Source organism: Zosterops lateralis (genome assembly GCF_965231275.1).
Source record: "Zosterops lateralis genome assembly, chromosome: 6".
In the NCBI taxonomy this organism is placed as follows: Eukaryota; Metazoa; Chordata; class Aves; order Passeriformes; family Zosteropidae; genus Zosterops; species Zosterops lateralis.
The window spans coordinates 10,088,559-10,105,007 of record NC_139761.1 but is presented as its reverse complement, the minus strand read 5'-3'; the positions used below and the strand labels follow the sequence as shown (position 1 = coordinate 10,105,007).

General features: G+C 47.4%; 1 protein-coding gene across 3 annotated transcripts; it reads left to right on the top strand.

Annotated features, from left to right (window-relative positions):
* The first annotated feature begins 934 nt into the window (after positions 1-934).
* EIF5 (eukaryotic translation initiation factor 5) lies at positions 935-8,684 on the top strand. Of its 3 annotated transcripts, XM_083862743.1 has the most exons (12): positions 935-1,066; positions 1,237-1,429; positions 3,520-3,799; positions 4,042-4,123; positions 4,355-4,527; positions 4,851-4,962; positions 5,634-5,773; positions 6,275-6,433; positions 6,636-6,797; positions 7,044-7,208; positions 7,502-7,636; positions 8,288-8,684. In XM_083862743.1, exons 3-12 carry the CDS (start codon positions 3,728-3,730, stop codon positions 8,378-8,380), a joined length of 1,293 nt encoding a protein of 430 aa, XP_083718869.1. In that variant the 5' UTR covers positions 935-1,066; positions 1,237-1,429; positions 3,520-3,727; the 3' UTR covers positions 8,381-8,684. The 3 variants fall into 3 exon arrangements, with proteins under 3 accessions (XP_083718869.1, XP_083718868.1, XP_083718870.1); XM_083862742.1 differs by lacking the exon at positions 935-1,066 and having other exon boundaries at positions 1,076-1,429; XM_083862744.1 differs by lacking the exons at positions 935-1,066; positions 1,237-1,429 and adding an exon at positions 2,810-2,975.
* The last annotated feature ends 7,765 nt before the right edge of the window (positions 8,685-16,449 follow it).

The window sequence follows — 16,449 nt, the reverse complement described above, 5'->3', positions numbered from 1 at the left end:
TTGTCGCTCCCTCTCTTTTCCTCTGCACTCCCACAGAGCCATCGAGGAGCTTTACAGCGTTACTCAGTGTGACAGTGACGGGAGCTGAGGAGCAGTGCTCTGCTGGGGAGTGTTTGTAGGGTAAGAGAGCTGGTTACCCACTCAATTCATAAAGTCAGGGAAAAATTCCTTGCTACTTGAACATTGCTGACACTCTAAAATACCCCAAACATGTAATTCCTGTGATACTGGAGGAGTTCAGATGGAAGAAGATGGGAAAGAATGAGTAACAGGGATGTAAGGATGCGATTTTTTTTTTTTTTTTTTGGTTTTTACGTGAAAATAAATCCAGACACGCATTTTATTCAGGGTCCCAATTCAGCTACATAGGGCTGACAACATTTTCCACTAAGAACATTACACACATATGACACTTGTGTCATCCTTTGTAAGGCAGCCCAGGCACCCAAAGCCGCCCAACGCTGAGCCTTTATGACACCGGAGTTAAATAACAGGCTCTGTTCCCACACCCCGAAAGCCGGCTGTGCAGGAAAAACACAACTTATTCAGCAACTTAATTGCTTTGAATTATTTGTATTATTACTTGTAACATAGTTGCTGAGATGTCAAGCACTGGGTCACTGCCCTCCAGGGAGTAGATCGCCCCCTCCCCACCCCCACCCCCCGGGGCAGTGTCCGGGCACACCGGGCAGGATGGAGGGGCCAGAGGAAACCGGGAGCGCCCTCAGCCCGCACCGGCCCCTCAGGCCCAGCCCGGCCCCGCCGCACCGGCCCGGCCCGCGCGGCCCCGGCTCCCCCCGCCCGCCCCGAGCTCTCTCGCGAGACTCGGTCGCTGTAGACGCGATGTCCTTTGGGGCACGGGCGGGGGGAGGGCACGGGGGGAGGGAGGCAAAGCCTTGATTGATCGTGGCTTTCACCAATAGACGGGAGGAGCGGCAAGGCTTTAGCCAATAGGTTCGCCGCGATGTGAGCGGCGAGCCAATGGCGATGGTAGGGGGCGGGGCGCGCCGCTGGCTGATTGATCCCAGCTCTGGCGTTGTTCAGTCGGAGCGAGAACATTCTAGAGGTGAGTACGGGGCAGCCATTGCCGGGTCCCGTCCGCCGGCCCCTCCTGCCTCAGCTGCGCGCCTCTCGCCGCCTCTCCCTCCCCCCTTCCCTCTTCTCCCTCTTCCTTCTCCTCCCTCTCCCTCACAGGTGCCGCCGTTAACGATGCTCCTGATTGTGTCTTGTCCGCAGATTGCCCGGCACCGCTCTCCCTGGTGATACCGCCCGCCCCAGGACGCCGGGACCCGGAGGCTGCGGCGTCCGCCTCCGCCTCCCTCTCCGTCTGGATATAAGCGCCCCCTCGGCCCCGTTCTCCTCTCACAATCGGCTTCGTCGCAGCCCGGGGCGAGCAGCGTTGGGTTTATGTCTTTATTGGACGAAAACGGTGAGTGTTAGTAGTGGGCTCGGGCGGATGAGGGCGGCGAGGTGAGGGTGGGGGGAGCGGGCGGACGGTTTGGGCTGGGCTGGGGCCTCACGCTGCCGGTGAACGGCGGATATTTGCAGAGGTTTTGTGTAACGAAGCGTCCGGGACTCTGACGGTGGGGGGGGCGGGGGGGGGGGGGTGAAGAGAGGCAATGCGGGGGCGCAGGAGAAACAAACAACGCTAAAAGGCACAACAGAATTCAACTCTAAAAGCCGTAGGTCTTCAGCTGCGGGGTTATTGTTTGCGTTTCGGGTGGGGAGGGGGGGGGAAGCTTTCTTTTATTTTAAAAAATTATTTACTGATACCGTTTCGCCGCCGCCATGCGACGAGACAAGATGGCGGCGGCGGGGCCGTGCCTCCCGCGCCGTGGCCGTGGCCGGGGGGGGCGGTGGCGCAGTTCCCGCCGGCCGCGGGGGGGGGCGCTCGGGCCCGCTCTCGGGGGGCGGCCCCGGGGGACACTCGGGGGGCGGCCCGGGCTGGGGGGGGGCGCTGGAGCTCCCCCGTCCCGCGGCGCGGCGCGGCGCATGCGCGGCCGGGGGTGACTCCCCCGTGGCTCCCGGCGCTGACTCAGGGCTTTAATTGCTGCATTTATGACTCACCGCGAGCGGGGCGGGGACGCGGCGCTGTGCGGCAGGGAGTCGGCCCGCCGTCCCGCTCTCCCCTCCGTGCGCGGCGTGTTAGGGGGGTGGTGCTTGGGATGGTGAGGTGTCGTAGGGACCAGGAGAGGGAGCTTCAGCCTGCGGCAGATAAATGCTGCGCTCTGGAAGGAGGGAAAAACGGTACGCTCCTTCTGGAAGCTCGGTCACCCGGAGAGCTGCTTCCTCAGCACTTCTGCAAACGCGTGGTCAGGTTACGTGGTGGCTCTTTTTAGACATCCTGGGGAAGGAAGTGGTGTGTTTAAAACAGGGTCCGCGGTGTATTTTTTACTGAGGAAGGGTAAAATTGTACCAGGGCTAATGCAGAACACAAGGCATGTACGAATCTATGTTCTTATTGTGTAAAGAAGTTGTAAAGCTGACCAGAAATACTCGAATCATGTTGCACCATAGGCACGCTCTTACGCATAAATGCTAAGAAGGCTTTTTTAATGTGTCAACGCTTCTGTCATTAACGATAACAACATGATGACGTGTCAGAATAGCCATGCTCTGTAGTCAGGGTTGCCTGTGTTAGTCAACCAGTTGTGGCTTAAGTACTCTTAGATCTGATTATAGAGGCACGTGTTAATTTAAATATGTAAATACTGCTCAAGGCAACGTTAATAATAGGATTCATCCTCCTTCCCCTTCCTCCCCCTCCTCCCTTCCCCCAAGAAAAAAATCAACTGGAAGAGCTGCTGCACTGCTCTGTACCTCTGCATTGCTAGGCTTTCTACAGTGAAGCAACTTCTGTCAGACTTTATCAGGCTTATTGTTAAGTCAGAACTCAACAGAAGCTGCTATGAGAATCCATAAGTGAGAGAGAATTACGTAATTTTCAACTCTTTTCCACTCCGATCCAAAAACTGGTAAGCCATGTAAAAACTATGTTGGGCTACAGATTGTTGCTGCTTCATCTTACTTAAATTTCTCAACATTTTAGCAGACTTCAGTTTCTGTAATAGGTTCATGTTATGATGTGGAGTTTGAAATGGATTTCCAAATCTTTCTCCTGATTTCCTGTGCCCTTCAGCCTGAAACCCTACCACATGACCCTTGTGCTGCAAGTCACTGCTCTGCATAATAAGTCAAGGAGTGTGCCCTTCCTTAGTGGTCCCAGTTCTCCTGCTGGAGCTAGTTGTATAAAAAAATAGTTGTAAGCTGTTCAGTGGTTTTAGGCTAGCAAGAGAGGGTGGAAAGCTCTGTGGTGCAGTTAAAAAAAAAAGTTCCTTTGCAGTACAAGCCAAGGCTGGATTTCAGTTCCATAGGTTGAAGACAGCCATAGCATAACAGATGTACTTTTCCCTTTTCCTCATCATAGATATATTAATCCCTTTTATAGCTTTTTAGCAGGAGTGGGTTGGTGTACATTAAGCTAAACTTAATTTTTTTTGTGTTTGTTAACATTTGCAGAGCTGTTGCGCAGCCACTGGTACCTGTATTGGGGAAACATAGCATACAAGCAAGAACCTTACAGCCTCAGTGGCGAAAATTTTTTCATGTCAGAGACCGAGAACTCTTGCAGTCGTTTATGTCATCCCGTCTTCTCCAGACAGAAGATACCAAAAAACTGCAATCAAAGATCTCTTCATCTTATTGATAAAGCTACTAATAAGGCAAAATGTCTGTCAACGTCAACCGCAGTGTTTCAGATCAGTTCTATCGCTACAAAATGCCCCGTCTGATTGCCAAGGTAACTTCCTCAGCAGCTGGAAGCAGGGAGTGTTCTCCCATATCTGGTTCTCCCAGGAGGGGAGGGAGAGCTCATGATAATGTTTGGCCTCTCAGGGCAGGGAGGGTGTCCACTCCTTCTGTCTACACTAAGTGCACATTGTCCTTGGAAGGAGATTCACTTCAAAGCAGAATTTTGGTGTAGTTAAATGGGAAATGTGCACTGGGTTTAAGCATTTAACCATAAAACGTTTATTTTTTTAGGTGGAGGGCAAAGGAAATGGAATAAAGACGGTTATAGTCAACATGGTTGACGTTGCAAAGGCGCTTAATCGGCCTCCAACGTGTAAGTAGTCACGTGGAATGAAACAGCACTTCTTAATGCTTTTGTGTTTGAAGTGATAGTGTTAATTAGCTAACAAAGCATTAATATTGTTCCTTAAAGATTTGTGAGAAAATCACATTTCTTTCTCAGGATTAAATAATGCACAAAAAGAAACTGTAGAGTATTTAATTGCTGTTTAAGAATCACAACAAAGTTATGAACGTGGTAGTAGCTATAATTCTTCTTTTACAGATCCTACCAAATTTTTTGGTTGTGAGCTGGGAGCACAGACCCAGTTTGATGTTAAGAATGACCGTTACATTGTCAATGGATCTCATGAGGCGAATAAGCTGCAAGACATGTTGGATGGATTCATTAAAAAATTTGTTCTCTGTCCTGAGTGTGAGAATCCTGAAACTGATCTGGTGAGTGCTCTCTGTCTGCATTAACAGTCACACTGTGGAAACAGTGTATTAGGTGTTTGTGAAAGTGGTGCAAAGTTAAAAGCAGACTTGAGTATATGAACAGAAAATCAAGTATACATTCTTTCACTCTTTGGAAAGGTTTACATCTCCAACAGTTCATACTTTCTGGGATAAATTGCTATTTCTAAACTTTAGAGGGTGATGCAAAATATTTAAACCTCTGCCTTAATCATTTGGAGATGATAATGTAGACATCAGGTTTAGGCTTTAATGGAGTTGTTCTGTAAGTGGTAAATTAACTAGGGGTTGTTCTCTCTTAACAGCATGTCAATCCTAAGAAACAAACTATAGGTAACTCTTGCAAAGCCTGTGGCTATCGAGGCATGCTTGACACAAACCATAAACTCTGCACGTTCATTCTCAAAAACCCACCTGGTAAGTGCCTTTTCTTACTTCTGGGGTTAAGGAGAACTTCTGTATTAGTGGTGTTATGGAAGTAGAAAAACAAATAGCTCACATCTAATTGAAGTGTAAAAAGGCACCAACATACTCCTAGAGTATGTTTAGGGATCAAGATGGAGCTGTGCTGGTAAAGTCTTCTCTTCTTACAGTGTGTCCTTTCCAAGTAGAGCTATTTGTTAAAAGCTGGATTTGCCTGTGCAGGACAAAACTTAGAAGGAAGGAAGGTAGTAAGCAGTAGCTCATGGCAGTTGTTCCATTAGGTCATGAAATGTGAGATTAGGAAGTGAAAATTGTAGTAAACGTGACCTCTAATCTGTGCAAGCAACACTCTGTAGTAAGCATCTAGTTGCCTGCTGCAATTTAAGCTTGCTAGAATAGAAAAGTCTAACCTATTCCAGGGGTCTCTGCTTTGTGAGGTCACCTGTTATATAGACTTGGACAATCTTAGTAACAAACAAGACTTTGACTGCAGCTGGGGGTTTCCCCACCAGATGTACATCTTCCCTGAGTATTTTTGGGGATGGGTACTACCCATAACTTGCAGCTAATGAAAGCATCCGAGCCCACTTGGGGATTTGGCAGAGGTGCAGGGACTTCTTAGTTTGCTCTAGTTCATAGAACAAAACATTAAAATTCACTTGCAGAAAGTGGTGACACTGGTACAGGAAAGAAAGAAAAGGAGAAGAAGAACAGAAAAGGCAAGGACAAAGAGAATGGTTCTGTGTCCAGCAATGAGACACTTCCACCCCCACCACCAGAGGAGATTACTCCTCCACAGGTTGTGGTAAGTAGAAGGGAAAGTGGGGAGATAAGGGTGTGTGGTGTGTTGCTCAGATTTAAACCTTTGAAATCACTGGCATTCCTTGCTGGTCAACATACACCTCAAGGTATTACTGTATCCAAAACTTAATGCTGGGAAAGAAGGGTCCCTGGTTTTCCTCTATAGCAACTTTATCAGCTCATCAGTACCAGCATTTGTGCTCCTTGCTAAGTGAAAGCTGCATATCCTTTATCACTCCTTTTCAGGCATCTGGATTGTCTCCTGAGTACTAGGTAGAATGGTAGAACTGCAGTTCAAGTAGCCCTACAGATCAGAATTAGGTCCAGCTTCCATTACTTATTTCCTATGTTTGCACTTTCTCTATGATCTTTGACTTGCAAATTGTACTATAAACATTTCTTTAGTTCTTGAAAAAGCTGTCGAGCCTGTATCATTTCTATCTTCACATAATATTAAGCCTGCAGTAATACTGTGTGGATCTCTTGTTTTGGTTTTGTATTGTAGGAGGAGGAGGATGATGATGACTGGGGTGAGGACACAACAGAAGAAGCCCAGAGGCGTAGAATGGATGAAATCAGTGACCATGCGAAGAACCTCACACTTAGTGAAGACCTGGAAAGAACTATAGAGGAGAGAGTCAACTTACTGTTTGATTTTGTAAAGGTAACTATTCTTTGGCTGTTGGCTTGATGTAATCACTCAGCTGTAATTGTACACAATGTTTGTAAGGAAACTAAAGGGAACTTGCTCAAGCTTCTGCAAAGTACTAGGTTCTACCAGTGGTGGGAAGGGATGACTGCAAAGAGCATTAATGCAGACATCAAGTGGCATTAAAATGTTTCTCTCTGTACCTGTTTCCCTGTAGAAAAAGAAGGAGGAAGGTGTCATCGATACTTCTGACAAAGACATTGTAGCAGAAGCAGAGAGACTGGATGTAAAGGCCATGGGCCCACTTGTTCTCACTGAAGTTCTTTTTGACGAAAAGATTCGTGAACAAATCAGAAAATACAGACGTCACTTCCTTCGTGTAAGCCATCTCTTCTGCACTCATTCTGACAACTGTTCGAGGTTTTTTGTAGCAGTTGTTTGGTACTGTGGGGAAGGACATTTTGTAGTGTTTTATTTTTAAACTTCCCCTTACCTAGGGGAAATTGCTGGGAAGGATAGTATGAATTACTGTAAATTTTGCAATCTCATAGAGCTACTTCTGCTCTCTGTTCAGTCTGGAGAGAGGATAGAAAAGCTCATTCAATCACTTTTATCTCAATTCTAGTTCTGCCACAACAACAAAAAAGCTCAGAGGTACCTTCTCCATGGCTTCGAGTGTGTGGTAGCTATGCATCAGTCTCAGCTTATTTCAAAAATACCACATATTTTGAAGGAAATGTATGATGCAGATCTTCTGGAAGAAGAAGTCATCCTTGGCTGGGCAGAAAAGGTAAAGAGCAGTATGTAATGTACTGTAGCAATTAAATACCTGAAGGTAGCCGTCCTGGGGTGACTCTATGCTGCTTGTATCCCAAATATTTTCTTCCCAAAATTTCTCTAAACCATGACAGTAATCTGTTGTATCTGGCTTCTCCATTGTGGTGTAGTTTGTGCAGTGAGAAGCCTGACTCACAAAAATGAGCTGTGGAAGGCTGTGGGTGAGATCAGAGTTCCAGTTTAGGCAGTATTTGGGTACAATCTGGTGTAAATGCCTTCAGTGTTCACACAAAGTCTGTTTTTCAGGCCTCAAAGAAATATGTTTCAAAGGACCTTGCCAAAGAAATCCGTGTCAAAGCAGAACCATTTATTAAATGGCTAAAGGAAGCTGAAGAAGAATCTTCTGGTAATGAAGAAGAGGATGAAGATGAAAACATAGAGGTAGGAAAGGTTCATTTACTGTCAGCACTCCAAGGGTGCACTGTTCCTGCATGCTTAAGTCTTGTAACCTTATCCTGGTGCCTTCTGAAATTGATTACTTGGAGTATTACTGTGCATGTTGGGAATAGGAGGAGCACTCCATTTACAATGCTTTAAGTGTTGTTAATTGTTGTCAGATGCCTACATGAGATCACTAATGCAGTTGCACCTGGGTAGCCCAAGACTGCCATTCTACTGTGCCAGTCTCCTGCACAGTAGCAGCAGCTCAGGCAGTGTAAAGGTTGACAGGAGGTATCAAGCATCGTGTCTCATGTTGTAGATGTGTTAGTGGGGAGTGTGTTTGTTAAATGAGCTGATAAAAGAATAGCTGGCCATTTTCCTCACAGTCTAGGCCTAGGTAAAATCTGCTGGTTACACTCCAGCTGACTGTGGCTGGGACTGTTTTTACGCAGGAATTGGTTGGTTGTTCTCCTCACAGTGTTGTGTTCTGCTCCTGAGTAGGAGGTGCCGCTTCCTCCAGCTGCATGTGCACAGCCCTGCCTTACAAAGCAGGGTTCATGGCCATGGTCGGGAGAGTGGTTGGGGGTGGAGTTACTCCAGGGCTTAGTGGCAGTGGGTGCTGCAGCTAAAGGAAGTGTCTTGTCTCCACAGGTGGTGTACTCCACAACTGCCAGTGTACCTAAAGTTGAAACTGTGAAGCCTGCAAACAACAAAGACGACGATATCGACATCGATGCCATTTAAAGTGATGCAACATAGCTTCCAGCATAGTAATGCAAACTTCTCTGCATTTTCTGCCAGAAGTGTGACTTGTATGTGCACAAGCTGAAATGGCTTAACATCCTGCTACTTTGTACCCTAAAATGTACCTTTTTACTGTGACTGGTCTTGTGTAACTAAGCCTAATACCAAGGAATCAGCACGTCGGTGAACTGATCTAGTTTGCAACTGGCATGTTCTATTTTGTTTTCTAACTTGTGTTGGACACATACTTGGAGCACATTTATACAGTTGTGGAAATAAAGGATTTGGTTTTGGTCAATCTTCATTTGTGACTCAACCCCATTTTTGCTTTTCCAAGTAAGTATTTACACAACTAAATTAAAATTTGCAAAGCTGATCGCACAATGACAGTCTTTTAAATGAGACAAAAAAACCTCCTACATTAGCTGTAGAGGCTGCCAACAGTGGAAATTTGAAACCTGGGCAAGAAGCAGGTGTTGGGTAATCAACAGTGTGCAGCTGCCAACTTCTTAAAACAGGACAGCTGTCTATATTCTGATCTTAGGAGGCTTGGGGTTTTTTTTAAACAAACTTCAGCTAGTAATCACTACATGACTTGGGTTTTGGCTTGGGTTTTTTCCTTTCCTGTGGTTTTCAACAGCTCCAAATCCAGGATTAAAGCTGCAGGAGCTGGTACTGCTGCAGTTGGTGTGTGCTGCCCCTGAGGAGCTGGCTATTGCCATGGGTCCAGCTGAGCAGTGTCCAGCTCCAGCCTCAGCTGGGGGAGAGGGGCAGAGGAGGAGATCTGGCACCCTGAGTGCAGAGGTCCCCAAAGTTCATCTGCTGATCTCTGGAAGTGAGTGTCCTAAGTGCCAGTCTTGAGGAATCAGGTTCCTTGAGAAGCAGGATAAATAAAAATCCAGTCCATCAAAATCAGGAACCTGGTATGACATGGTATGTGGAAGGTTTTGGGCAGGGAGGAGTTAAGGGTGGGAGTTTTGTTGCCCTTCACAGCTGCCTGCCGAGAAAATCAAGAGTGGGTTTGGGTTTTCCTGTTGGATTCAGTATGAGTAGTTGGGAGAGATCAAGGCTGCAGTGCATGATGAGCTGCTTTTTCTAGTCAGGTTCTGGCAGAACTTGGACAAAAGCAAAGATTGTGTTTGGATAATTACAGCAGGGGTGCCTTGAACTGTAGGTTCTGTTCTGGAGTGTCTTGTGTTGCAGGTGCCACTGGCAGCTGTGCCAGATACTGCTAGAACGATGGGGTGAAGCCATGGAGCATTTCAAAGTGCCCTTTTATCTTACCTGGATTTTTATTGCTGTAATACAAACCCACAATTTTTAATTTAGAGACAGGTTTATTCCTGGCTTCCTTTGTCTAAAAGAAAATCTGTTCTCCATTGGGTTTAAACCAGGTTTGTATGTCCAAAGTGTCCATTATCATGCATAATGATAATGGGAACCTGGAGGATGGATTACTAATCCCTGGGTACCCTCCCAGGAAGACATCTGTTCCTCCTGGTGCAGACACATGTCTCCCTTGTGTAACTGCTGTGAGCACACCCTGATAAGTGTTACTCTCGTGACCAGAAGGTTTTTTTTCCAAAGTATATTTTTTGTGGTGTTGGTTGCTCCAAATGGTGACACCAGTAAAGTACCATTTCAGGAGTGGTCAGTCCCATTTCAGGGCAGACTTGATGGCAATTACAGGCTACCACCAATAGGGATAATCTCTGGGTGGTTTTGGTTTTTTTCCCCAGGATGTAAGGACTAGCATGACATACCTGTTCCTTCGTGCAGGGAAACTAGGAACTAAATCCACCCAAAAAAAGTTTTTCATACAGTCAGTGAAGTGATGATGTCATACCAAAGCTATAGGACGGTAGATTTGGTGTAAAACATGGTGGGAACAGGCAGGGAATGGTTCTTGTCTAGTAGCCCACAGGTGGATCAGAGTGAGTTTATCACAAAGTGTTCATTTCAGTCATGGTGGAGGCTTCTGTAAGTGCTGAGGCTGCCACTATGGAATTCCTGGTGCTGAGTTGCACTTCTGACCCTGTTTTCACATTCATGTTGCATTTCTGTCTCGGATTATTAACCGATGATTCCACCAGCTCGTAAAAATTGAGTGTTTGTTGTATGACAATTTCTTTAGGGAATGAAGTCTGACTTAAAAGTTTCATGAGTCTTTGAACCTATTTCCTCTGCTATATGATTAAAAATAACAGTACATTTTCAAAAGGCAACTTGGAGTTCAGATAAAATCTGCTCCGAGCTTCAAAGGTAGATTTCTGGGACCTGGAAAGGAAAGTGTTGGGTGATTCCCCTCATTTGGTGCTGTACCATGTCTCTGCTAGAAAACCTCGGTGTGAAAACTGCCTTAGGGCAGGTGCAGGGTCTCGTGGCAGGTCCATTGGCCCCAGCTTTACAAACCCTCATCTCCTTGCAGGAGCCTAAGACTGGGAGCTTTGCTGCAGCTTGGCAGCCTCTGGCAGCAGCTTGTCTTCATCCTGCATGACAAGGAGCTGCTCAGCTGCCAGCTCTGCTTGGGGCTCAGCAGCTTCAGCTGGGGTTTGAAATTCTGACACTTGTTCTGCCTGTAAGAAGTAAAATTGCCTGGTTTTGCTTTGATCCATTAGAACCTACAAATTGTCATTAGAATTAGAGGCCAGTGCCTCCTCAGCTGGATCTGGCTGGACATGTGTTAGATAAAAGTGTGCTCTTTGCTCCTGAGCATGCACAGCTTGGGCTTGTAGTGAGGCAAGGACTAAAGATGGAAACAGTGATTTAAGGGATTGCAGTAGGCACAGAAATATGCTCAATGCTTTTGTTTTACCTTGCTGTGATAGTGGCTTCCCTTGCCGGTGATGTGGTGTCCCCCCGCCCCCCCCCAGAGGTCATCTCTGCCCAGCTGCTTGCAAGAGGTATTACCACAAGGCTGTCATTCCTCCTCTCTAAGATCTGCCCTGTTCTTGGGGTGAGAAGCCTGCCAAAAGATCCCCATCTCCACCCAAGTCAAATAGCTTGGTAGATTTGTTGCTGTCCAGATGTACCACAGAGTTTGAAAAGTTGATTTACAATAAATAATGCTTACCATGTGGTTGTCTTCCAGTTGTGCAAGTTCAGAACCTTGCTGTTGGAAAGGTTCCTCTGAGGTACCTCTGAAAGGTAGTTAATGTAGCCATCTGTAATGAACTGTCCTTTCATTTGAGGGCTGCTACAAAGTTGTAATGAAGATCATAGGACCTCTGGGCTCCCAGTGAAAGCAGTGAACAGAAATGGCAAGGAGAGATGGAACAAAAGTAGCTGACCCCCATTAGTCTTTCCAAACAGTTCTTCTCAAACTAATTAGTCCCAAAGAGCCTCAGAGGTCTGTTGCTGAGGATTGACTCCTTGGCATTTGGCAACACCACTGAACTGTGAAATTCTGGAACAGAAAATCCAGAAGTAAAGACAAAGAAAAAAGCAGCTTGAAAACAATGCTCTTTTAAGCCTTATCTGTGAAACACTTCGTGGTTAGATTTCAGCTTAAGGTTTATAAAGTTGTTGGAGCTGTTGGGATTACTTACATGCTTGACAGGCTGCTGTGTTTTTCATTTTGGAGATGATCATCTTTTTGCCACAGAGGTGTCAGAATCTGTCTCTTGCCCTGAAATTGCTGAGGAGATGTTCTGGGGCCACTGAGGAGGCAGCTTTCCCAGGATGTCACTTGCTTCCCTAGTGCAGACAAGCACCAGGGAATCTCCACAGCTTCCTTAGACCTGCTGCAGCTGACTGACATTCATCATGGGCATGGTCTCAGTGCCCAGGTGATGCTGCTTTTAACTCCTCAGCTTTTTTCAGAACAAAATTAAAAAACATCTTTGATAGTTTGGGTTAGGAACCTAAGAAACAGATTCACTCAATCCCTGCCAGTAAGCAGAGGGAACTCCTCTTCCTGTTGTAATTGGTGTCAGGGAAACCAAATGAAGGCTAAACCATCTTTTCTGCACATCGGTTTTTCTACTTGCCTGTGTTTCAAAGTTATTGCTTACTCAATAGTTAGGGCTCTTTAAGCTTTTTGTTGTGGCTAAATTACCAGTCCTGGGTGTCCTGTGGATGGGATGGCATCAGCTTCCAGTGCTGGCCACACAGATCAGCTGTGACAGGACAGGTTTGGAGTGAAGCCAGGCAGCCGGGTCAGCAAGGCAAGGCTGGGACCAGCAAGGCACAGGGCTGGGCACAGACCTGCCCATGGGGGTGCACAAGCTTTACAAGGGCCCCTGCCCAAGGTGTCTTGGCCCCAGACTGTTTCTCTCAGGACTGTCTCACACTGGTCCTTCCACATCACTCAGCTCCAAGGTTACTCGGCTGCACCACATTAGAGCTTGAGCACAGGCATCCTGCACCTGCAAGGAGGGGAAAGGGGTTGCACAACCTATTCCTGCTCCCAGGTCCCTGATATTTTCTGAGTCTGGAGCTGTTTTTTCTGGTGCTAATCTTATCCCATTACTGTGGCGTTAGAGGCATTTTCTGCACATCATTTTCTCAAGGGAAAAAGAGACAATTCAAAGGAGAGCTCTGGTCTGAGCACAGAGTCATAGGCACTACAGCCATACATTCCAAATAAGGGAAGTACCAGCACCAGGAACAACACAATGGGAGGTTTGTGTGGGTGTTTTGTTATTCTCTGTGAATTTTTGCTTGATACTGTTTTTTTTATATTTATCTGATATTAATAAAACCCAGGTAACTGCATTGACGTCAGTGGAGTTTGGCTTTTAAGGTGGTGCAATTAAGGTAGTCATCTGACATCTTTAAAAGAAACATGAGGAAAATACACTTCCCCAGGAGAATCCCATCCCTATCTTGTCAGGGAATTGTTAATAAATTATTTATTAATTAATAATCACGCTTGTGGATAAAGTCACAGGTATATAAATTGTGAACAGAGTAGTTCACATAGGAAAAGACTAAATAAAGAAGTAAAATACTAAATGAAAAGACTCAGGGTAGTCTCAGGGGTTGGGAAAACTGGATTTAAAAGCTTCCATGTCCTGCCTCCTTTGTCCCTTCAGCCTGTGCTCACATTCTGCATCACAAACCAGAGGAGCTGGTGGTTCCAGCTGGATGTGCTGTGGAACTTGGGGTGGTTGTGCATGGTGGGCAAGCACACTCAGGCAAAACAGCTCCAATGTCAGAAAAACACTGTTCTGTGTGGAGGAAGTAATGGGATTTTAAACAATCTCTTTTAGATTCTTATTTATCAGCTGACATTTAATACAGGAGTTTGCATTCTCCATGCCTTCTCCATGAACAGGACTGGCTAGATTTTAGTTTTGATTTATTCTGATGAAAGATGCCTATTACAGGTCCAGAATACAGAAGGGGCAACTTTTAGAAAAATAAAAGCAACCTTTGACTATTGATGGACTTAATCAAAATCCCAACAGTTTAGACAAGATGAACAATGTGGTAGCTGCAGCCACTCAGGCTGATGTCAGGAACACATCACCTCCAAAGAGCAAAACCTCTGCTTAAGTCATGCAGTACAGAAACAAGAAAGGGAAAACCTCTCTGCGAGGAAAGCAGGTTGGATCTTACCCAACAGAGGTCACTGAAGAACACTTTCACCTAGCAGTCAATGGAGGAGCCAAAGTTTTAGCAAGTAGCACAAGCTGCTGGAGGTGAGTCCAGGGATGAAAAAAAAACCACCATAAAAAGCAGTAACATATAGAGAGAACTAATCAACTGTGCACTCCCCATGCTGACTGAAAATCAAGGAGATGGAGGGGTGACAACTCCTCCTAACCAGCTCCTGGTCAATCCTGATGCCAGAAGACAGGAGCAATGCATTTGACTTGGGCCAAAAAGTGCTGTAGGAAGCAAGAGGTGTTCCTGTAGTCCCCAGAGCTGCACAGATGGATAACCAGCCTCTGGGAGCCTCCTCACTCTTGTGGACCTGCGGGTGCTCTCAGTTTTGCATGGCCAGCTTTGTGTGCCTGGGTGAAACCCTCTGCTCCAGACCTGTTCCTTGGAGAGGACAGGAGTGTGTGGGCTGGGGAAGAGACACAGGAAGCCGAGGCTCAGCACCACAGGCATGGCTCCATCCTGGTCCAGGTCGGTGAGAGGGAAGCCAGGAAGTGAAGGTGGCTGTGGTGTGTGGGTGGTGAGGATTGAGAGGTGATCAGTGAGGCCTTCCTGTTTAGTGACACCAAAAGGCTTTTCCTGGGCAAGGGGGTGGTTTTATCTGAATCACTGAAGGGGAACTGAGTGTTCCTGGTGGGAGGAAAAGTGGGAGAACAGGTACCTGTCTGTTGTGAGAGCCTTTCTGGGGGCGTTCAGGGATGTGCACTGAGGAGCTGAGGAGCTTCACTAGCACAAGGCACTAACTGCTGCAGTCTCTTTTTTTTTTTTAAACAATCTTTTATGGTACTGTCTCTGCCTTTGTTAATTTTTTTTTTTTTCACCTCAGCACTGTGGGGTGGGACTGGGAGGCAGAAAGAAGCAATGGTATCACTAATACCAAAAAACCTGTTCTGCAGGAAAACCTGCAGATGTGTGCAGGATGGGGAAGGAGCGGCTGCACTCATGACCCAACCTGCCCTGCACACAGAAGGCCAGAGGGTGATGACAGGCTCCTTCCTCTATTTTTCCCCTTTCCCATGAACCCATTCCCAGCTCTGGTCAAAGAGACCAGGTACTGTTCAGGGGCTGACCTGAAAACCCTCAAGGAGCAACTGGAAGGAAGGTCTCCTGCCTTTCCTGCTCCATGGGACTTGCTCTGCTGTGGTGCCAAACAGCCTGTGCCTTGGTCCAGGGCTGGTCAGCAGCGGTGGGTTTGGAGTTCCTCAGGGAGATTCCTGTAGCTGTCAGAGGGCTGACAGAGAAGCCGCCAGTGCTGGGAATTTTCTGTGACCTACTTTTCCTCCCGAAATTCTGTTTCATGACATTGGCAAAGACCTATTCCCCAGGAACGTCCCCAGGCTGCAGGAGGGATCCCAGCCGGGACTGACCTTGCTCCCCCCATCACTATAACACACGTGTATGGCTCCTCAGCATCGTGCTGGGACACGGCCCAGGCGGGCGGGCAGGATGGGGAGGACACAGGGGCAGATTTTGACCCGCCGCAAGGCCCGGGTGCCACCTGTGACCCCGAGCACCCACCGCTCCCGCCGGGGCAGGGCTGCAGGGCTGCGTGGGGCGCAGGGATCGTCACCGAGATCCTGGAGAGGACTGCGGGGTCAGGCTGGGGGACATGGGGCCGGGCACCGGCGCTCCTGCGGGGGGCGGTGAGGCAATGCGGGTGCCGGGAATGCGGGGTCCCGGCGAGGGGACACAGACGGGGGACACAGAGCGGGGACACCCCCGGCCCCAGCCCTGCACCGCCCGAAGGGAAGTGGCCGCCGGGGGGCGCCCGCGCGCTGGCGGCGCCGCCCCGGCCCAAAGCTGCGCCGACGGACACGGGGGAGTGAAAGGGAGAAAAGGGAATAAAAAAAAAAAAAAAAAAAAAAAAAGCACAAATAAAATTAAAAAAAAAAAAAAAAAAAAAGGAAATCCACCAAAAAAAAAAAAAAATCCTCCTCCTTCCAGTTTTCACCCTCCTCCTGAATATTGTCTGGCTACAGATCTACCAGGGTTGGACTTGGAGTTCTCCCTCCCAACACCCACTGAGCTCATCTTGTCTGATGCACGTTTTTTGGGGAATAAGTGTGACATTTTTTATGTTGGATGGAAAGGGGGTTCCTGGCTTCACACCTGCCCTTGCTGGGGTCCCACCTGCTGCAGGGCCCCAAGAGATTGTGGAGCCCTGGGACAGGGAGTTGACACAGTGGGTGCCTCGTCACCTTCTGCTCTGGGGTGGCTCAGTCAGTGCAGTGATGGAGATGTCTCTCTGGAAGGAAACAGTGGGGAGCCCCATGTGATGGGGAAGGGCATGAGGGTAGTGAAAATAATGCTTTATTGAAAGTACTGCCAAGGAAATATTTGAGGAAGAGAGGGAGAGTTGCAGCTGCCTCTCCATCACACATGGTCCATGGGTACATCCATGTCATCTCGGGGAGAACTTGCTTTTTCATATTTTTCAACCTGTGTCATCAGGATGCTCTTAA

Excerpts from the sequence above, each read along its gene's own strand:
- EIF5 (XM_083862743.1), top strand. The coding sequence starts at position 3,728 with ATGTCTGTCAACGTCAACCGCAGTGTTTCAGATCAGTTCTATCGCTAC. Across the intron at positions 4,124-4,354 it reads GCTTAATCGGCCTCCAACGT|ATCCTACCAAATTTTTTGGT; the intron begins GTAAGTAGTCAC and ends CTTCTTTTACAG. Across the intron at positions 7,637-8,287 it reads ATGAAGATGAAAACATAGAG|GTGGTGTACTCCACAACTGC; the intron begins GTAGGAAAGGTT and ends TTGTCTCCACAG.